This window comes from Macaca fascicularis, chromosome X, assembly GCF_037993035.2.
Source record: "Macaca fascicularis isolate 582-1 chromosome X, T2T-MFA8v1.1".
Classification (NCBI taxonomy): Eukaryota; Metazoa; Chordata; class Mammalia; order Primates; family Cercopithecidae; genus Macaca; species Macaca fascicularis.
In genome coordinates, this window is record NC_088395.1 from 160,546,991 (window position 1) to 160,569,067 (window position 22,077).

At 55.4% G+C, this 22,077-nt stretch overlaps 1 protein-coding gene across 50 annotated transcripts in view; it reads left to right on the forward strand.

The window, feature by feature from the left end:
* The window catches only part of IKBKG (inhibitor of nuclear factor kappa B kinase regulatory subunit gamma), a 37,059-nt gene that overhangs the window by 7,397 nt on the left and 7,585 nt on the right, over positions 1–22,077 (forward strand). For 4 of the 50 annotated variants that reach the window (XR_012430086.1, XR_010584498.2, XM_065538748.2 and 1 more), the window contains exons 2-9: positions 3,379–3,580; positions 7,520–7,731; positions 9,903–10,021; positions 11,760–11,912; positions 13,063–13,159; positions 14,193–14,336; positions 14,931–15,073; positions 15,291–15,352. Coding sequence is in view for 22 of the 50 variants with exons in the window: in XM_065538748.2 (XP_065394820.1) it covers positions 3,394–3,580; positions 7,520–7,731; positions 9,903–10,021; positions 11,760–11,912; positions 13,063–13,159; positions 14,193–14,336; positions 14,931–15,073; positions 15,291–15,352 (1,117 nt within the window). In the remaining 28 variants the exon portion in view is untranslated. Of the gene's footprint in view, positions 1–3,378; positions 3,581–3,857; positions 5,313–7,283; positions 7,379–7,519; positions 7,732–9,902; positions 10,022–11,488; positions 11,913–13,062; positions 13,486–14,021; positions 14,337–14,930; positions 15,074–15,290; positions 15,353–15,649; positions 16,366–19,359; positions 19,649–22,077 lie in introns of those variants that run through there. The other 46 variants (XM_074029712.1, XM_074029711.1, XR_012430090.1 and 43 more) reach the window with 39 other exon arrangements.

Here is a 22,077-nt window from a genome sequence, read left to right on the forward strand (position 1 = left end):
CTGGGTTCAAGCGATTCTTCTGCCTCAGCTTCCCAAGTAGCTGGGACTGCAGGCATGCGCCACTACGCCCAGCTATTTTTTGTATTTTTGGTAGAGACGGGGTTTCACTGTATGTTGGCCAGTGTGGTCTTGAACTCCTGACCTCAGGTGATCTGCCTGCCTCAGCCTCCCAAAGTGCTGGGATTACAGGTGTGAGCCACTGTGCTCGGCCAGTATAGTAAATCTTACATTCACAGCTCCCAACTTCAACAATTGAAGTTATCAACTTGTGACTAATTTTGTTTATACCCCTCGCAATTCTCTCCCATTATTATTTTTTTCTTTTCTTTCTTTTTTTTTTTTTTTTTTTTTTTTGAGACAGATTCTCCCTCCGTAGCCAGGCTGGAGTGCAGTGGTGTGATCTCCACCCACTGCAACCTCCGTCTCCTGGGTTCAAGCGATTCTCCTGCCTCAGCCTCCCACATAGCTGGGACTACAGGCGTGCACCGCCACGCCCAGCTAATTTTTGTAGTTTTAGTAGAGATGGGGTTTCATCATGTTGGCCAGGATGGTCTTGATCTCTTGACCTTGTCATCTGCCTGCCTCGGCCTCCCAAAGTGCTGGGATTACAGGCATGAGCCACCGTGCCTGGCCTCTTTTTTTTTTGAGACCCAGTCTCACTCTGTCACCCAGGCTGGAGTGCAGTGGCATAATCTTGGCTCACTGCAACCTCCATGTCCCAGGTTCAAGCGATTCTCCTGCCTCAGACTCCCAAGTAGCTGGGATTACAGGCATGCACCATCACTCCCACCTATTTTTTTTTTCTTTTTTTTTTGTATTTTTAGTAAATACAGGGTTTCGCCATGTTGGCCAGGCTGGTCTCGAACTCCTGACCTCAAGTGATCCACCCGCCATGACCTCCCAAAGTGCTGGGATTACAGGTGTGAACCACCATGCCTGGCCACCATTATTATTTTCAATAACAGCTTGAGATATCATTAGCATGTCACACAGTTCATCAATTTAAAGTGTACAATTCAATGGTTTGTGGTATGTGTATTCACAGAACATTTTCATCACCCCCCCAAAGAGACCCCATACCCTTTAGCTCTAAATGGCTCTCCCCAGTAACCATTAATCCACTTTATGTCTCTATGGATTTGCTTGTTATAAACATCTCATATAAATAGAATCATACAGTGTTTAGTTTTTTGTGACTTGTTTATTTCTCTTAGCATATTTGCAAGATTTGTTCATGTTATAGCATGTGGATGTACTAGATTTTGTTTATTCATAGTTGGTGGACATTTGGGTTGTTTCTACTCTCTGGCTGCTATGAGTAATGCTGCTACAAGCATTCATGTGGAGACATGTGTTTTCATTTCTCTCGGGTATATACCTAGGAGTTTTCCCATTATTTGGAGGTGAATTCAGACATCATCTTTAAATATTTAAGTGTGCCTCTCTCTAAGACAGGACTCTGAAAAACAACCACAATATCATTATGACACCTAAAATAGTTAATGTTAATTGCTTAGTGTGATCAGATGGGTCAGGGGATACATTTTGACAGGATTTCCTGATGGATTAGATGTGCTCTTTGTGTGTGTGTGTGTGTGTGTGTGTGTGTGTGTGTGAGACAGAGAGAGAGAGAGGAGAGAGAGAGAGAGAGAGAGAGAGAGAGAGAATCAAAAAAGACTTGACAGCTGGAGGATGGATTTGCCATCAGCTGATAACAGAGGCGGCCTTGGGTAGATCTGAGTTTTGGGGACTGTCGGGGATCTTAGAGAGGTTCGTTTTGAGAGGACTACTAGATAACCAAGGAGAAATGTTGAGATTGATAAATGAATGTGGAGTTTAGAAAAGAGGTCTAATTAAGCATCAAGATTGGAGTTCAAGGCATGAGACTGGATAGAATTCCTGCGGGAGCGAATGTAGTTACAGAGGAGAAGACGTCCTAGGACAGAGCCCTGGGGCACCCCAACATGAAGGGTGGGAACCCAGTGAGAGTGCCTGGGCAGGAGTAGCCAGCAAGATAGGGAGGAAACCAGGAGAAGGGGCTGTTCTGGAAGCCAAGGGTGGAGTGCAGTGGCGCAATCTCAGCTCACTGCAACCTCCACCTCCTGGGTTCAAGCAATTCTCCTGCTTTGGCCTCCCGAGTAGCTGGGACCACAGGCGCGTGTCACGTCACCACACCCTGCTAATTTTTTTTTTTTTTTTTTTTTTTTGAGACGGAGTCTTGCTTTGTCGCCTAGGCTGGAGTGCAGTGGCACAATCTCGGCTCACTGCCAGCTCCGCCTCCCGGGTTCACGCCATTCTCCTGCCTTAGCCTCCCGAGTAGCTGGGGCTACAGGCGCCCGCCTCCACGCCTGGCTAATTTTTTATATTTTTAGTAGAGACAGGGTTTCACCGTGTTAGCCAGGATGATCTCGATCTCCTGACCTCATGATCTGCCTGCCTCGGCCTCCCAAAGTGCTAGGATTACAGGCGTGAGCCACCGTGCCCGGCAATTTTTTTTTTTTTTTTTTTTTAGTAGAGGCAGGGTTTCACCATGTTAGCCAGGATGGTGTCTATCTCCTGACCTTGCGATCGGCCTGCCTCGGCCTCCCAAAGTGCTGGGATTACAGGCATGAGCCACCGCGCCCTGCCAGACATTTTAATCTCACAGTTCTGGAGACTAGAAGTCCAAAACCAAAGGGTTAGCAAGCCCACACCCTCAAAGGCTCTAAGAGGGCGATCCTCCCTTGACTCTCCCAAGCTTCTGATGGCCCCATTTATTCCTGGGCTTGTGGCTGCTTCACTCCAGTCTCCGAGGCAGTCCCGACATGGCCTCCTCCCCTTGCATCTCCCTCTGGCTTCTCTCTTCTGTCTCTCATAAAGACACTGGTTGTTGGATTTAGGGCCCAACCACGTCACCCAGAATGATCTCATCATGAGATCCTACATCTTCAAAGACCCTTTTCCTAAATCACATTTATATGTTCCAGGGGTTGGACCATGGGCATGTCTTTTCGTGGGGCTACCATTCAGCCTACTACACTGGATGAGGGGCCGATACCCTCCACTTCTCCTGCTTGGAGGTGTGTAGGGAGTCAGGATTCCCAGCATACTGACATCTCCCTCCACAAACAGTCCTCTTGTGACTCTCCCACCTCTGGTGAAATTCATCTGTTTCCAGCCTGGAGATAGGCCTTTCCAAGTCCCACATGGGTGGTACAGCACCTCCCTTTGGAATGGGAGTATCTGCTGCCCCTTAGACTGAAAACCCACTTTAGCATCCTGATACACTAGGCGAATTACCAGCATTCTGTTTAAAATGTAGCCCCAGAACTCATAGGCTCGTTCTGGTGGGTAAGGATGTGGGTCTCCTGTGACTCCCCTGCTGCCTTTCTCTTTCAGCCCCTGCCCTGTTGGATGAGCAGGCACCTCTGGAAGAGCCAACTGTGTGAGATGGTGCAGCCCAGTGGTGGCCCGGCAGCAGATCAGGACGTGCTGGGTGAAGAGTCTCCTCTGGGGAAGCCAGCCATGCTGCACCTGCCTTCAGAGCAGGGCGCTCCTGAGACTCTCCAGCGCTGCCTGGAGGAGAATCAAGAGCTCCGAGGTGAGGAAAGAGTCAGGGGATCCGACCCTGCTGAGGGGAAGGCATCTTCTCCCCACCTGCACCTCTGTGTTTCCTGGGCCTGGGGTGGGGATGTGCTGCCTTCCCTCTTGGTTTCAGGAAGTAGACTCTGAGATGCAGATTAGCAGGGAGGAAGTTTAGAGTGCTCTCAGGACCAGTACTGGGAAGGGAAAGGAGGGACAGTGGAAGAAGCCGGGGTGGGCAGAGGGAGAAGCACGCTGCCGGGTAGGCTCCAGGACAGCCTTGTTGGACCTTACAGGGAGCTCTGGAGCTGGAATGAACCTTCCAGGTTGGACCAACATGTCCAGGCCTCTGTGTCCCTGCACTGAGCACTCGTGAAGTACTGTCCATCCTGGGACAGGGCAGAGTCGGCCCTGGGAAGAGGCGTGGTCTGCCCAGAGAGGGGGTGGGGCCTGTCCTGGAAATGGGCGGGGCATGCCCTGGTAGAGGGGCGTGGTCTGTCTTGGGAAGGAAGGTGTGCGGCCCCCACAGGCAACATTCCTCTGGGGCAGTCCCTGCGCACACCTCAGCGGAGGTGAAGGCTGACTTCCCACATTCAGCGGCTGGGACTGGGGAGTTCTCTCCTAGGCTGCCATCTGGGCGCCCCTCACCCTCGGTGCTGCTCAGCTCCAGGTCGTCGTGGGTTCAGGGCTCAGCTGCACGCTCCTGCCCGCGCCCTGGGCGTGATGGCACCCCCAGCCCCTGCCATTCTTCCCCCTCGCCTCCTCTCCCCACCATTGCTCTGCATTGCCCTGGGTTAGCCCAGGGGTGCCAGGTGGCTCCCCACCATATACTCTTGCCTTTCTGCTGCGGCGGCCTTCTAAACCGCCGGTCCCAGAGCTGCAGGGAGGGGCGGCGCAGACTCCCCACGTGGCTCATTGTGTGTGGTGCGGCCTGTAGCCCCTTTTGCTTCACCCTTTGGTTCCTGCTGGGGACTCAGGCCAAAGTGTCCACCCCATCGTGGAGGACAACACCCCTTCCTTGCGGGAGTCATCCCTGAGCTGGCACCTCAGTTGTGTCTTCAGTTGGCTCTCCGTGTCCTGGCTGGCTGGCTGGCAGCTCCTGGGCGAGGTGGCATGTGCTGTGACTAGTAGAGGCCGCTATCATGGGCCCACTCCCCTGCCTTGTTTGCTGGACTGTGGTCCAAGATGTTATGTGGGGCTCTGTGCTGACAAGTCACATACTCTGTAGGCTTCAGAGAGTGGCTCTGGCTAACACCCTGTGGGAAGGGACAAGACCCATGCCTGGATGTGTCTCCTCTTCCTGTCACGGCAAATCACCTTTCCTTCCATGGAGGAAGGGGTCAGTGCAGTCAGCTTGCTGTCAAGGGGCTGCTTGGTCTGCTCGACAGCGAAGCTGAATTGAAGAGGCCCTGCTGGAGCACGGAGACCCAACACAACCTGCCTGCCCCAGGACAGGGTCCCCCACCTCAGTGCTATTGGCACCTGGAGCTGGAGAATTCTCTTGTGCATTGTGGGTTGTGGAGCAGAGTCCCTGGCCTGTACCTGCTAGATGCCAGTAGCACCTGTCCTGTTGTGTCAGCTAACAATATCCCCAGATATTTATTGCAGAATGACCCCTGGGCGGATACAGTTGTCCCTGGTGAGACCCACTGTATTGAGATCTTCAGAGCACTGGTGCACAGAGAGGTGACAGCTAGACTGAGGGCCTCTGCTCATCCCCAGGAGAGTGCTCTGTTGAGGGGGACTTGAGGGTGAGTGTTGCAGGCCAGCCGTGCTTCCCTTCCAGGCTGTGTGTTCAGCGCAGCAGCTTCCCCCGGGCTTCAGGGGCACAGGGAGGCCTCAAGGCTGTATTGACTCCCCTTGCTCTGCCTGACCTGAGCTTTGTGGGTGGCAAGTGAAACTTGTGTCAGGCCCTGGGCCAAGCCCCCAAGGGCCCAAAAGATGTCTGTCCCGCAAGATGTACATGCTTATGTTTATGGAGGAAGCTGTATTTAGAATGTTTAGGGGGAGATTCACAGAAGAAATTGCATGTCTCTAGTGTGTGACTCCACTTATGAGACATGTCCAGAAGAGGCCAATCTGCAGAGGCAGATGCAGATGAGGAGGGGCCTGGGGAGTGACTGCTAATGGGGTCCCGGAACTGTTCTGGAATTAGATAGTGCGGATGGTTGCGCAACCTGATGGACATGCTGAAAACTGCTGAATTAGTTAAAATGGTGAATTTGATGTCATGTGAATTTTACCTCAGTTCAAAACATTTTTTAAAAGACAAGTTGCCAGCCAGGCGCAGTGGCTCATGCCTGTAATCCCAGCACTTTGGGAGGCCGAGGCGGGGGTATCACCTGAGCTCAGGAGTTTGAGACCAGTTTGGCCAACATGGTGAAACCCCATCTCTACTACAAAAATTAGCCGGATGTGGTGGCAGACACCTGTAATCCCAGCTACTTGGGAGGCTGAGGCAGGGAGAATTGCTTGCATCTGGGAGGTGGAGGTCGCAGGCAGCCGAGATCGCACCACTGCACTCCAGCCTGGGCGACAGAGTGAGACTCTGTCTCAAAAAAAAAGACAAGTTGCAGATGAGCTGAGCTTTGGGCAGAGCCAGTGGGATTCTAATGGGGGTTGGATGTTGTGCTCATCAGCAAGCAACAGTTAGTTGGTTGAGGGTTTTGATCACGGGGTAGCTACTGCCTTCCCCATTTTATCCAGCTCTGTAGTTGCTATAAAGTTGCTAGAACCTTGGCATATCACTTATCAGTTTTGTCACCTCAGATGGCTCCTTCACTGCTTGGGGTGTCTCCTGGGTGTGGGGCTCTCCTTCCTGTGGCCTCTGCTGACTGCCTGGCAATGGCATATGCTCTGGTGAGGGGAGGACCAGCGGTTTTTCCTGTTTGTTTTCTGCTTTCTCGTTTAACCCTCCTCGTCTTGTAAGATGAATGTTGTTGTCTCTGTTCACTATGCAGATGAGGACTTTGAGTCTCAGAGACACCACTAACTTGCCTGGTCCAAGACTTCTGGGCCTCTCAGGCTGCAGCCATCAATGCTGCAGTGACGTTTGCCTGGGAGGCTGACCCTGGGAGTCTGCAGGCGTATTAGGACCCCCTGATCCAGAAGACAGCAGAGATGTAGGCCAGGAAGGACCACTACCGAGCATCTGAGGGCAGGCACACCTCAGACTGACCAGAATACAAATGAATTTGAGTCACTTACAAAGAAAGTGGCATAAGGCCAGGCACAGTGGCTCATGCCTATAATCCCAGCACGTTGGGAGGCCGAGGTGGGAGGATCACTTGAGACCAAGAATGTGAGACCAGCCTGGACAACATAGCAAGATCTTGCCTCTACAAAAGTAAAAATTCAAAAAAGTGGCATTTGACACTTTTTTTTTTTTAATTGAGATAGTTTCACTCTGTTCCCCAGGCTGGAGTGCAATGGTGTGATCTCGGCTCACTGCAACCTCCACCTCCCAGGTTCAAGTGATTCTCCTGCCTTAGCCTCCCAAGTAGCTGGGATTACAGGTGTGCGCCACCACGCCCAGCTAATTTTTGTATTTTTATTACAGACGAGGTTTCACCATGTTGGTCAAGCTGGTCTGTAGCTCCTGACCTCAGGTGATCCACCCACCTCAGCCTCCCAAAGTGCTGGGATTACAGGCATGAACCACTGTGCCTGGCCGACACATGCTATTAAGTGAAGCTGATGTGTTTGGTATTGTTTTCTTGTAGAAAGTGAGGGGCATTTGTGTAATGGATTTTGGAAGTGTTTAAAGAAACAAAAGGGAGTGTTGAGACGCCATCCACCCCTGAGAGAAGCTGCATTGGTATTATGGGGGGGAGGGGCACCAGGATGGGTGGCCCCACTTCTGGCCTCTGACTTCCTGAGCCTCAGGCCCATGTGGGCCCAGGCAGGGCCCAGCAGGCCGGGCTGCCCAGCTCCCCTCCACTATCCCCTCTGCCACCAGATGCCATCCGGCAGAGCAACCAGATGCTGCGAGAGCGCTGCGAGGAGCTTCTGCATTTCCAAGCCAGCCAGAGGGAGGAGAAGGAGTTCCTCATGTGCAAATTCCAAGAGGCCAGGAAACTGGTGGAGAGACTCAGCCTGGAGAAGCTCGACCTGAAGAGGCAGAAAGAGCAGGCTCTGCGGGAGGTAGAGCACCTGAAGAGATGCCAGCAGGTAGCCGGGGCAGGGCCAGGTTCTGAAAACCCATGGTGACGCCAGTGTTCCACGAGGGAACTCGTGGTCGGGGTCTCCCAAAGCACCCTGGGGCTCAGTGCTGTGCTGGGAGGGCTCAGAACTCAGAAAAGCCGTCACACTCTGAGTTCCGGTTTATTACAAGGAAAGGACAGAGGTCACGGTGAGCGAAGGCTCAGGGTGCACAGGACAGGCTCCAGGAGAGACCAGGCGTGAGCTTCAGTGGCTCCTCGCCCAGGGCACAACAGGTGTTGTGCCGACAGCACCTGTTTCTTTCAGCAACAGAGTGGGACAAGCATGCACGGAGTCATAACTAGGGAAGCTCACCCAGCCGTGGCGGCCAGGGTTTCCATGGGGGGTGGGCTGTGTAGGCGTGGAGCGCCTGTGTGGCCAACCCTCGTCACTCGGGCTACAGCCACCAGAGGTCCAGCTGTGTGGCCCAGGGCTCCCCCATAAATCGTGTGGTTAGCACAGACCCCCTGGTTTCAGGGCCTTTGTGTGTGGGCTTGGCTGATTGCAGGATCCTGGCGATGTTAGTCAGGAAGGGGCTGTGCTGCCTTTGAGGGGCAAGGTGGGGAGAAGTGGTGGAGAGGAAACTTGCTGGCGGGTACCTGGCACTTGCCACAGCCAGGTTCCGCTCCCCTGGGAAAAGGCGTGCATGGTGGGCTGTGCACGCCACTCCACTCAGGGCTTGGAGCGCCTGGCTTAAGGTGTTGATTTCCTGTGTGGGAAGTGGATGAGTTTTCTACAGCTGCCGTGACCAAGCACCACAGACTTCGGCGAGGCCGAAGCCCCAGAAACGTGTGGCCTCCCGGTTCCGGAGGCCTGGAGGCTGAGCTAGCGGTGGTGTCCCCAGGGTGGGCTCCCGGCCAGGGACATGAGGGAGCGGCCTTCCAGGCCTCTCCCCGGCGCTGGGGGCCCCCGGCGGCGCCTCTCCAGCCTCCGCCTCCGTCATCCCGTGGCCTTGTCCCCGCGGGCCTCTGTGCCTGTCCTCCTCTTTTGACAAGAACACCGGAGATACACAAAGATACACAAAAGCGGGCCTTTGTTCAAGCTGGGAAAAGAGATTTTCTTCAGAAACCCCCGCTCACGGGGGAGAGAGCTGAGCTCCGTTCCCGCCCCAGCAGAGGCGGCATGGCCTTGCGAAGGGAGGATGAGGGAGTCGGGAGGGGGCGAGTGGAGGCTCAGGTGAAAGATGACGGGGCAGCCAGCGTCCGTGCCACGAGGCCAGCCGTGTGTGGGAGCTGCCGGTGCTTACCAAGGTTGGGATTCTTCCCTCCCGTGGAGACTGGGAGACCGGGCCCCGTGCCTCCTGAGGTTTCCATTTCCAAGGAGTGGCTGCGGGGCCCTCGGGAAAGACCCTGGGTTGTGGGTGCTACACAGATGTCTCAAAGGGACAGGCTAAGCCCTTGCTAGTAAATGCTGTGAGAAGGGGAGGTCAGGTGTTGGCCGGAACAGACAGTAAATGCTTTGGACAGCCCTGAGCGTTTCCAGACGGGAACTCACTCAAAAGGGGGCCGGGGCCTCCCAGGGGCGCGGCCTTAGGCTCCCAGAGGCCCCGTGAGGTGGTGGCCGGGTGTCTTCGTGCAGGGGTTTGAGTGGAGCGTGCCTGCCGAGATGTTCTGCAGTTCCCAGTGTTTAACAAAATTCAGTGTCCACTCTTTGATTTGCAAAAACTCTCCCATCCTAGTGGCCCCGGGTGTGGACTGGGGCCTGTGTTTACTTTGCCCTGTTCGTGCCTGACCTCCTTTTGCCCCAAGTCTCAGAGAGGCTGAGAGAGATCCCCTGCTGGGGCTGCAGCCGCAAGGCCACCGGGTTCAGCCCTCAAGGCCTGCTTGCCGGGGCAGTGACTAAGCTGTTGACAACCTGAAGGCAGCTTTGTGCTCCTTCGTCTCTTTGGGGATCTCTTTTGGCCCCATCTGTGTGTCTCACCCTGTGGCGGAGGGTTAAGGTGGGCAGCTGGGGAGGGTTGGGTGGCCCTTGGGCTCATGAGGCCCCAGGGCACCCAGGTTTGGGGGTGCCGAGGGCAGGAAAAAAGGCCTCATGGTGCGCAGGCCTCAGCCTCTTGCGGGTTGCCCCGGGGCTTGTGGATGGCAGGAGTGGGCCGCTGGGGAGAAGGCAGTGCTGACAGGAAGTGGCTTTTTCTCCTGCAGCAGATGGCTGAGGACAAGGCCTCTGTGAAAGCCCAGGTGACATCCTTGCTCGGGGAGCTGCAGGAGAGCCAGAGTCGCCTGGAGGCTGCCACTAAGGAATGCCAGACTCTGGAGGGTCGGTGAGTCGTGGGAGCCAGCTCCGGACACCCCTTCCAGGGTTTCCAAAAGCATGAGGTGGGTTTAGGGGCTTCCAGGCTGCTCCTTGATGAGGCTAGACCGGGGCAGGCTGCGTAAACACGTTGGGGCAGGTGTCAGGAGAGGTCTGGGCCAGGCATCCGGGACCTGGGTCCCAGCCAGCTCTCCGCACTCTGTGACCCTTTGATGGAGTTTTGATTATTTCCTTAGGAGGCATTTTGGGGGCCCTGAGCCCACACCCACGGTGTCTAGTTCTCTGGAAGGACTTCTGGGACCGGTGCACGGTTGCCCGCGTGGCTGAGGTAGATGACAGTTTTGGAAAAGGGCACAGGGCAGGAGCCGCCAGGGCAGGAGCCGCGGGGGGAGTTGGAGAAGCCCTGTCCCAGCCTCCCACCGCCCTGCGAGCGGCACAGTGAGACGCGCCTCCCACACGGGCCATGTTCCTGCCCAGAGATGCCCACTAGACACTTGGCGCCCTGGGTGTTTACCAGGGACAGGTCCTGTGAGCGCCCTCTGCCAGGCAGGTACCTAAATCTCCGACTCCCAGCAACAGAGTGGGTGCTCATGGCAACCACATTGTTCCTACAAATGGCGCAGGTGCAGGGACCGCCCTGACCACTACGGAAAGTGTCACTGTGTCAAGGGAACTTTACCAGCCAAGGGCCAACCTTGCCAACCAGTGGCCTCAGGCCTGCTGGTTACTCTCTTTTGCAAAGGGGTCTTGGTTCTTGTGAGTGGGACCATTGGGTCAAAGGGCAGGGAGGTTTCTGTGGTTCTCATTCGGCCCTGCTTCTGCCCTCCAGACAGATGGATCAGCTGCCAGGGGGGCCCCGGCCACCCCAGCACAGTAGGCGGTCAGGGTGTACTTGGGGCAGCCGGCAGGGCAGAGGGGAGGGGAGCTCGACCCAGGCTCTGATGGGCAGAGGGAGCCCGTGCAGGGTGTGGGGGCAGCATGCGGGCAGGCGTGGAGGGGAGAGCCAAGAAGCAGAGTTGGGGTGACTAGAGAAGGGCCGTGTCTGCCTGTGGCCAGAGGGCACCCAGGACCTGCACAGAAGCACCCACCATCATCCCTGCAGTGAGGCTGTGTGGTGGGCTGAGGCCAGACCCTGGAAACTGGAGGTTAAGGGAGCTGTAGGGGGGGCAGGTGTGGGAACTGAGCATCCGAGCAGGTGGTCTGGGACTCCAGCAGAGCTCTGGGCAGCACCAGGGATGGGGCCGAGTCCTAGTCGGCGTTGAGCTCAGTGCTTGCACGCCCAGGTGGGCAGTCTCTCACTTTTGGAACAACAGTCTCTCCTGACCCCTCCACTGAGACTTCTTTTGCTGGGGCCCCCAGCAACCCCCCATTGGAACTCCACAGGCAGTTCCAAGGGCTCCTCTCATCTGGCCCCAGCACTGCGGGATGCAGGTGACCCCATCCTTTTCTCGGACCACCCCCTTCCCCTGGCTTCCAGGTCTCCTTGGCATCTTGACCCTGTACTTGGTCACCTGCTGGGCCCCTACATTGAAGCAAACACGTCTCAAGCAAAGCTCCTCACCTGCTGCTCCCACCTGGCCCCCTGCAGTTGTCCTTGTGTCTGGTGACGGTGCCTCCACCCTGCTGCCTGGCTTCAGCTCACGGTCACAGAGTGTTCAGAGCCGACCCCCACCCCCCCGCCCATGCCCTGCGCATAGACCCTCCTCTCCCCGTTTGTCCTCCCTGAGTCTGCTCTTTCCCTGTGCCAGGGCCCGGGCGGCCAGCGAGCAGGCGCGGCAGCTGGAGAGTGAGCGTGAGGCACTGCAGCAGCAGCACAGCGTGCAGGTGGACCAGCTGCGCATGCAGGGCCAGAGCGTGGAGGCCGCACTCCGCATGGAGCGCCAGGCTGCCTCGGAGGAGAAGTGAGTCAGCCGGGGCGGGGCCGCACCACGGGGTCTGTGGTTCTACACTTGATCTTAGCCAAAAGGCCGAGAAGGGTTGGGTCCATGGTTCGTTCTGCCTTCTGAGGAGTCCTTCAGATTCTGTCTGTGGCTGCGGGCCCATTCTGTCCCTTAGCCTTGCTAACAGTAGAGGCGACTATGATGACACCCGGTTTGTCTTTGACACAATCATGCCCTCTGCTATCCAGACCACGTCTCTCACTGCCTGTCCACACGTGGCCTTTTTTGTAGTTTTTTTTCCTAGCCACTAGGTCATCAGGGGACTTGTCCTTTAAAACCCCATCTAGGCTGGGTGCCGTGGCTCACGCCTGTAATCCCAAACACTTTGGGAGGCCAAGGTGGGTGGATGGCTTAAGCCCAGGAGTTCAAGACCAGCCTGGGCAACAGAAAGACAACAAAAATACCCCAAGCCTCCCTTCTACCGGCATCCAATCTGGGACCTCAGGTTCCTGTCCTTGGCGTGCCTTTTGAGTCTCCTTTAGAACAGTTCCCCTGCCTTTCTGAGCTGTTTGTGAAGTTCACAGTTTTGAAGAGTGCAGGGTAGTTCCATTGTATTATTACTATTAATTATTATTATTACTATTACTATTGTTATCTTCAAGACAGGGTCTTGCTCTATCGTTCAGGCTGGAGTGCAGTCACATTATCTCAGCTTACTGTACCTTCTGCCTCTTGGGCTCAAGCGATCCTCCCAACTAGCCGGGACTATAGGCACAGGCCAGCACACCTGGCTAATTTTTGTATTTTTGGTAGAGGTAATGTTTTCCCATGTTGCCCAGGCTGGTCTTGAACTCCTGAGCTCAAGCGATCCTCCCGCCTTGGCTTCTCAAAACGTTGGGATTACGGGTGTGAGCCACCGCATCTGGCCGCGATTTTATTATAAACTTTTTAAAATACTAGCTTTTAGGAAAACGACATTAACTGCCTGGTGACCAGTCCAGCGCTCTGCTTTAGAGCTGACAGCCTCAGGAGTCCTCACACAGCCTTGGAAGACCGCATTCCAGGCCTGTGATGCGAGGGAGGGAAGGGAGCGGGTAGAGTTGGAAGCAGGCAGGAACTGTGACTGGACTGGGATGAGGTGGTTTCTCCAGCAAAAGCTCCTTTTCCTCAGGCGGAAGCTGGCCCAGTTGCAGGTGGCCTATCACCAGCTCTTCCAAGAATACGACAACCACATCAAGAGCAGCCTGGTGGGCAGCGAGCGGAAGCGAGTAAGTGCGGCTGCCGGGGCTCTAGGGCTGGCCTTGTCTCTTCCTCTCCCCGCTTCCCTGAACCTTGAGAATGGGCTTCTGGGAGGGACGCTTGACTTGCCTTAGACCTTTATCAGGCTGCAGCTGTGACAGCTCAGGGAAGCTGTGGGGAGGTGGCAACCCCGGGATGTGGCTCTCAGGAGTGTGAGCAGGCCACCATAATAGGGGGCTGGACCAGAGCCTTGGGATGCTCCCTCTGTGGGGCTGGGGATATCTTGTCTCCATGGACATTCCCTCTTGCCAGCCATCGCCATCTAGGCACCTGGCTCAGCTTCCCCCAAGCCAAGGTAAGCCCGGCAACATTTCCACCCCAGTGTTGGTTGGGAGCCTTTTCCTAGTTTGTCCTCATCAGACCTAAGCTGGGTGCAGTTTGCTAGCGATCACGTTTTAGCAGGACACCATCAATCGTAAGTGTACCCAGAGGAGATTTATAAGGACAAAGCCTGAAGCCAGGTCACGTGGGGAAGAGTTAGCTACAAAACTGGCCACTTAATTTCTGGAGGGAAGCGTTGGTGGGGTGTGTCTGCGTGTGTCTCAGGGAGCTGGGGATGCCTGTGTGGGAGGAGTGCACCTCTGACCAGGTGGCAGAGTGGAAGGACTGAGGACTCTCAGCTTAGCTGTGCACGTGGCGGGCACAGGACCGGCTCGCTGTGAGTGGGTGTGGCCTGTGTCCTATGAAGGGTGGGAGGAAGGCTGTGCAGCTGGGGGTTCTGGGAAGGGAATGTCGGCCTGGCTGGAAGGTTGTGCCAGATGACCTCAGCGGCCTCTTCAGTCCTGAAAAAAACCTCAGCATCTCCTCCTCTGTCGTTTTGGGCCGTGACAGGACGCAGTCTTCTCCCTGTGCACGCTGAGATCCTGCAATGGGCCCTCAAATCAGGGGCTGGCATCACCCAGCTTGGTCAACCACGGCCACTCTTTCGTCCTTCTCAGTTCTTCTCAGCCAGCCTCGCCCCGGGCCGACGAGGCTCCGTCAGCTCCCCTTGCCCGTCTTTAGGGAATGCAGCTGGAAGATCTCAAGCAGCAGCTCCAGCAGGCCGAGGAGGCCCTGGTGGCCAAACAGGAGGTGATTGATAAGCTGAAGGAGGAGGCCGAGCAGCACAAGATTGTGATGGAGACCGTTCCGGTGCTGAAGGCCCAGGTGAGGGCCCTCCTCTCTGGCCCACCCTGGCACTGGGACCTGGAGTGCCTCTTTGGCGTCTCTTTTTTTTTTTTGCTTTTTGAGACGGAGTTTTGCTCTTGTTGTCCAGGCTGGAGTGCAGTGGCACGATCTTGGCTCACTGCAACCTCTGCCTCCCGGGTTCAAACGATTCTCTTGCCTCAGCCTCCTGAGTAGCTGGGCTTACAGGCGCCTGCCACCACGCCCGTCTAATTTTTGTATTTTTAGTAGAGACAGGGTTTCACCGTGTTGGCCCGGCTGGTCTCGAACTTCTGGCCTCAGGTGATCTGCCCACGTCAGCCTTCCAAAGTTCTGGGATTACAGGCGTGAGCCACCGTGCCTGGCCTCTTTGGCATCATTTTGTAGTGGCCTTTCGTAAGCTTCTGAACCACTTGTGCTGCTCCTTAGACCTCTCGGTGAGCTTGGCGTTACTCGCCGGCGTGTCTGTTCCCTCTGCGCCGCTGGGGGCTCTGGGAGGGCAGCAGTGGGCTCTGCTTTGTTCCTATGGTGCGCGGCACAGTGCCTGGTGGGTGGCTGGCTTGTGGCGGGCACATCCCTTTCTGTTGGATTTGCCAGGCGGACATCTACAAGGCGGACTTCCAGGCTGAGAGGCAGGCTCGGGAGAAGCTGGCCGAGAAGAAGGAGCTCTTGCAGGAGCAGCTGGAGCAGCTGCAGAGGGAGTACAGCAAACTGAAGGCCAGCTGTCAGGAGTCGGCCAGGTGGGCCTCTGAGAACGTGCCCGTGTAAGCAGTGGGTGCGACACTGGGGGGTCGCCAGTGGTGACCGCAGGAGAGGGATGGCTCCTGGTGTTCTGGGTTAGGGCTCACTGTGGTCCCTCTCCTCTCACCTGAGCTTCCAAGAGCTTCTTTGACACTAGTCCAGCCAAGGAGCTTTACAGAAACGCGTGCCTTGACTGGACGGTTTCTGTTTTCAAAGGATCGAGGACATGAGGAAGCGGCATGTTGAGGTCTCCCAGGCCCCCTTGCCCCCCGCCCCCGGTGAGTGAGTGAGCATTGGGCCTGTGGGAGGAGGTGGGTGGGAGGGCAGGTGCTGCGCCGCGGGAGGTCACAATTCGACCTTCCTGTCGCTCTCCGGAGACTTGACGGCGGGAGCTCGTATAGGCCACCCCATCGGTAGCCCACCCCCTTCCCCGAGGCTAAGGGAGGCGTGCCGTGGTATCGGCGGCTCCTGGTTTTACATGAGTGGCCTGTGAGACCAGGCCTGCCATTGACAGTCCTGCCAAGTCTCCGTCCCCTTCCATCCTCCCCTTCCCTCTGACTCTTCTCTTTTCCCAGCCTACCTCTCCTCTCCCCTGGCCCTGCCCAGCCAGAGGAGGAGCCCCCCTGAGGAGCCACCTGACTTCTGCTGTCCCAAGTGCCAGTATCAGGCCCCTGATATGGACACCCTGCAGATACATGTCATGGAGTGCATTGAGTAGGGCCGGCCAGTGCAAGGCCACTAGCTGCCGAGGACATGCCCAGGACCGTGCAGTCTGCGCTTTCCTCTCCCACCTGCCTAGCCCAGGATGAAGGGCTGGGTGACCACAACTGGGATGCCACCTGGACCCCCACCCAGGAGCTGGCCGCGGCGCCTTACGCTTCAGCTCTTGGTCCACTGGTCGCCTCTTTTAGGGTAGATGCGGCCCTGATCAGGCCTGACTCGCTGCTCTTTTTGTTCCCTTCTGTCTGCTTGAACCACTTGCCTCGGGCTAATCCCTCCCTCTTCCTCCACCCCGCACTGGGGAAGTCAAGAATGGGGGCCTGGGGCTCTCAGGGAGAACTGCTTCCCCTGGCAGAGCTGGGTGGCAGCTCTTCCTCCCAACGGACACCGACCCACCCACCGCTGTGCCCTGGGAGTGCTGCCCTCGTACCGTGCACACGGGTGCTCTCCTTTTGGGCTGCATGCTATTCCATTTTGCAGCCAGACCGATGTGTATTTAACCAGTCACTATTGATGGACATTTGGGTTGTTTCCAATGTTTTTGTTACCATAAATAATGGCGTAGTAAAAATCCTTGTGCATTAGTTGTGCGTATCTTTGGCATAGATTCTGAGAAGTGACACCACTGAGTATGGGCGATGGGGTAGATGGTACCTGAGCCCCTTCCTCCTTGGAGCTTGGTCTCCCGTCTCTCCCCACCCCCTATTTCCCTAGCCTTGCCAAGGAGGAGGTGGGAAAGCCCGTTTGGGTTTTTGTCATTCGCTAGGCCATGCAGTTCTCCGTCAAGTGTGAGCTTCAGCATCTTTTCTGAGACTTAAGGATGCTTTTTAGTTCTGCTTGTGAATGGGCTGCTCATATCATATGTATATATGTATGTATATGTGTATATATGTGTGTGTGTGTGTATATACATATATATATATATATATATATTTTTTTTTTTTTTGAGACAGAGTTTTGCTCTTCTCACCCAGACTGGAGTGCAGTGGCGCAATCTCAGCTCACTGCAACCTCCGCCTCCTGGGTTCAAGCGATTCTCCTGCCTCAGCCTCCCTAGTAGCTGGGACTACAGGTGCCTGCCACCACGCTCGGCTAATTTCTGTATTTTTAGTAGAGACGGGGTTTCACCATATTGGCCAGGCTGGTCTCGAATTCCTGACCTCAGGTGATCCACCTGCCTTGGCCTCCCAAAGTGCTAAGATTACAGGTGTGAGCCACTATGCCCGGCCAATTTTTGTATTTTTAGTAGAGACAGGGTTTCACCATGTTGGCCAGGCTGGTCTCAAACTCCTGACCTCAGGTGATCTGCCTGCCTCGGCCTCCCAAAGTGCTAGGATTACAGGCGTGAGCCACGGTGCCCCGCTGGGCTGCTCATATCTTTTATCCATTTGTCTACTGGGTTGTTGTCTTTTGTTGCTCAGCTTTTAGAAACTCTGTGTCCATGAGCAGGATTAGCTTTGTGCCTGTGATAGAAATTGCAGATATCTTTTCCTGCTTTGACCTTGCTACTAGTGTTTCTTTGTTTTTTGTTTTGAGACGAGGTCTCTGTCTGTCACCCAGGCGGGAGTGTAGTGGCACAATCAGAGCTTACCGCAGCCTTGATCTCCCGAGCTCCAGCAGTCCTCCTGCCTCGGCCTTGTGAGTAGCTGGGATCACAGGCGCGGGCCACCACACCCTGCTAAACTACTGTGCTTCTCGGCCTCGAAGTTTTTTTTTCTTTTTTTACTTTTTTTTTTTTTTTTTTTTTTTGAGACGGAGTCTCGCTCTGTCGCCCAGGCTGGAGTGCAGTGGCGCGATCTCGGCTCACTGCAAGCTCCACCTCCCGGGTTCACGCCATTCTCCTGCCTCAGCCTCCCGAGTAGCTGGGACTACAGGCGCCCACAACCGCGCCCGGCTAATTTTTTTTGTATTTTTAGTAGAGACGGGGTTTCACCGTGGTCTCGATCTCCTGACCTTGTGATCCGCCCGCCTCGGCCTCCCAAAGTGCTGGGATTACAGGCGTGAGCCACCGCGCCCGGCTCGAAGTTTTTTTTTCTTTGTGTAGTCACATTTATCCATTTTTTTCCCCTTTTACTACTTTTAAGTTTGGAGTCGTCATGACCACCTCGTGGTCTGATGGAAGGATGCTTCACACACAAGCACTTTTCTTTTTCCAACACCGAAGCATGCTCTTGTCTTCACCAAGAGTGTTGCTGCTCAGTGTGACCGGTGGTGGCTGTTTCATCACATTCCAGAAGCTTGTGATGCCGTTTCCTCCACTGGCCCCAATTATGAAGAACAGACGACTCTACTTGTTTTACAAGATTCTGGAAATTTCCTAGGATGTCAGAGCCCTGGGCATTAACCCTGCAATTGTAGCAAAGGAAACAAAGTTGGAAGTTGACTCCCCAGCACCCGGGCCTGCCTTCCTCCAAGCTTGCCCTCCTCCAAGCTGCCCTGGTTGGGAACGGGATGTTGTGAATCCACCCCGAGGCTTCCTCACAGGGCTTCTTCCTGCTATTTGGCAGTGTGAGGCTGGCTAGAATTGGGGTATGAAGCCTTCTAAAAATTAACCTGGCCTGAGGGCTTTCTCAGCATCTGGGGGTGGGGTGTGGCGGGGAGTGATCTTTCCCCTTCTTCAAGCCAGGTGTCCATCAGATTGTACTTGGGAAACTGAAAGGCACAGACAGCTTCTCTGCTCACGGGTGCTGCACTTAATTCCTAATCTTGCAATTTTTCTACAAGAGCACTTTACATTTTTTTTTGGAGGGAGGGTGTATGAGTGGACTGTGGCTGCTGTAACAAAGCACTGCACACTTGGGGCTGAAAACAACAGAAACTCCTTCACAGTGTTGGAAGCCAGAGTCTGCAATCAAGTTGTCAGCAAGGCTGGTTTCGTTTCTTTTTCTTTCTTTCTTTCTTTCTTTTTTTTTTTTGATAGAGTCTTGCTCTGACACCCAGGCTGGAGTGCAGTGGCGCCATCTCAGCTCACTGCAATTTCCGCCTCCAGGGTTCAAGCAATTCTTGTGCCTCAGCCTCCCGAGTAGCTGGGATTACAGGTGCCTGCCACCACATCCTGCAAGGCTGGTTTCCTCTGCAGGCGCCAAGAGAGTCATTTACGGGCCTCTGTCTCAGCCTCTGCTGGTTGCTTATAGAGCCATCACCCCAGTCTCTGCCTCTGTCATCACACAGTCTCTTCCTCTTCGTCTGCGTCTTCCCTTTTGTCTCATAAAGGACACCAGTCACTGGATGTAGGGCCCACATGGATAATCCAGGATGGTCTCCTCATCTCGGCATTCTTTACATCTGGAAAGACCCTTTTCCCAAAGAAGGTCACACCCATGAGATATGCACGTATCTCTTCAGGGCCACCACACCACCCAGTATGGGGACATCCTCCAGAGCACACAGATGAGGGCAAATGCAGCAGCAGTGCCTGGGAGCTGGAAGAACCCACCGCCCTGCCTCCTTCCTCCTCTGGTAGCACGGTGTAGGGTTGACCGTATACCAGACACCAAGGATTTAAAACCATACCATTTGCCCGGAAGTAAGGCATTCGAAGGTTTTCCTTTTCGGCTTTACTTAGGTTGAGCTTCCAGAACAACTGGTCGGATTACTCTTGGGAGGGAACCAGCCTGCCTGCCCTATTGGCTGCGGCCCCTTGATGCACAAACCAGAACCCCGTTCCTCCTGGAGCTTGTGGCGTTCTCTGGTGTTTATGCGCGCTCCCCCTCCTGCCAACCAACGCACGAGAGCAGTGCGGGTGACCAGTAAGCACAGTGAGAAGGTGTTTCGCCCTCATCGGTAACTAAAACAACACCAAGTCCAACAGCAAGCAAAAAGTGATCTGAAAATGGCAACTGACGAAGCCCTAGGTGAGCGCTCTGCCGGCAAGGTGCAGGACAGAGGCCTTGCAATGCCGTCCCTTCCGAGGGGGCCATTTGCTGGGATGGAGCAAGCCCGTAGGCAGCGTCCTCAGCCCTGGTGTGTAACCCTAAGAGAGAGTCGGGCACTCACGATGACTCTGGCTTTGGGGAGGCGCTTCACTTCATCGTTTGTAGCTGCCAAAGGTCGGGGTAAGATAAGAGGCTGCATATGTAACGACGTGGCCCGGCACAGCTGGCATTTCGAACATCTCACACGCAACATGCCTTATAGCATGTTGGTGTGAACAGGCCAGGTGCCAAACTTATGGATAAAGCGTGACCCCAGTAGAGAAGTAAAAGCTCTGAGTGCACACCCTGCTAACATTTGGAGGGACGTGAGTAGCTGGGTGGCCAGTAATGAGAAGTTTCCCTTACATGTTAATATATTTCCTAAATGCTTATAATTTGCACGCATTCCTTTGATACACACAGAATACGTCTTCCCACACAGTCGCTCGGGTGTTAACGCAGCTTGGTTTTCTTCTGTGCCAGTGGCAGGGAAGAGCTCGCTGTTGACACGGCCACCCAGCAAGGCACGGGCAGGGGCTTACCGTGTCTCCTGGGGCTGCCGTGACCAAGCACCACAGACTTCGGCGAGGCCGAAGCCCCAGAAACGTGTGGCCTCCCGGTTCCGGAGGCCTGGAGGCTGAGCTAGCGGTGGTGTCCCCAGGGTGGGCTCCCGGCCAGGGACATGAGGGAGCGGCCTTCCAGGCCTCTCCCCGGCGCTGGGGGCCCCCGGCGGCGCCTCTCCAGCCTCCGCCTCCGTCATCCCGTGGCCTTGTCCCCGCGGGCCTCTGTGCCTGTCCTCCTCTTTTGACAAGAACACCGGAGATACACAAAGATACACAAAAGCGGGCCTTTGTTCAAGCTGGGAAAAGAGATTTTCTTCAGAAACCCCCGCTCACGGGGGAGAGAGCTGAGCTCCGTTCCCGCCCCAGCAGAGGCGGCATGGCCTTGCGAAGGGAGGATGAGGGAGTCGGGAGGGGGCGAGTGGAGGCTCAGGTGAAAGATGACGGGGCAGCCAGCGTCCGTGCCACGAGGCCAGCCGTGTGTGGGAGCTGCCGGTGCTTACCAAGGTTGGGATTCTTCCCTCCCGTGGAGACTGGGAGACCGGGCCCCGTGCCTCCTGAGGTTTCCATTTCCAAGGAGTGGCTGCGGGGCCCTCGGGAAAGACCCTGGGTTGTGGGTGCTACACAGATGTCTCAAAGGGACAGGCTAAGCCCTTGCTAGTAAATGCTGTGAGAAGGGGAGGTCAGGTGTTGGCCGGAACAGACAGTAAATGCTTTGGACAGCCCTGAGCGTTTCCAGACGGGAACTCACTCAAAAGGGGGCCGGGGCCTCCCAGGGGCGCGGCCTTAGGCTCCCAGAGGCCCCGTGAGGTGGTGGCCGGGTGTCTTCGTGCAGGGGTTTGAGTGGAGCGTGCCTGCCGAGACGTTCTGCAGTTCCTAGCACCATCATTTTCTCCTCCTCAGACCCCTTGGTTCTCCTCCCATGCCCCGGCAGCTGCTTCGCAGGCTCCTTGCTGGTTCCTTTGTCTCCGAGCTGAGTCCTGAATTCTCTTCCTCTCCTTGCTCTGACGCCCCCCTCCCCCTTCGTGACGTCGTCCATCTTCAAGGCATTGATGCTGATGACAGATTTCTATCTTCCAGTCCTGATCTGTTCCTTCATGAAAATGAGCCCAGTAGCCCGTCGAAGCCAGAACTGGACTTTTAGCCCCCACCCCCTGCCAACTCTGCCCTTTCCCTTATCCCCAGTTGCTTAAGCCAAAGTGGATTCCTCTTCCTCTCATGATCCAAACTCCTGAGTCCCTTCACCTTTTGCCTAGACTATCACGGCAACCTCATTGCTGCTTTCACAGTGGAGAGCGTGGGCTCCCTGTGATCTACTCTCCACACGGCAGCTGGTGTCATCTGGTAAACCCTTGCTGAAACCCTCCCATGCCCTTCAGTTGCCCTGGAAACCTGAACTCCATCCGCAGCCTGGCTCCCAGAGCCCCCACGCCACTGGCACTCACGTTATGTCCCTCTCCTGCTGGCCCGCTGCACCCAGCCGCACCACATGCTGGCCGTACCACATACACGCTGGCCAATTTTGGCCCTTCCTCGAACACACGGCGCTTGTACCTGTTGTCCCCTCATCTTTGCATGGCCGATTTCTTTTTCTCATTCAGCTCTAAGTTTAAATCTTCAACAGTTCTAAGTGGATCACCTTCTTCACCTTAAAGTCCTCATCCTAAATCACACTGCGCTGTTTTAACTCCCTGCTTGGCAGTCCAAATGGCCTCATTTATTCTGCTTTGTTTTCTCTCTCCTTCCACCAGAGGGAGAGCAGAGGCCTCCTCCAGCTCAGTCAGGCACCATCCCCCGGAACAGCGGTCC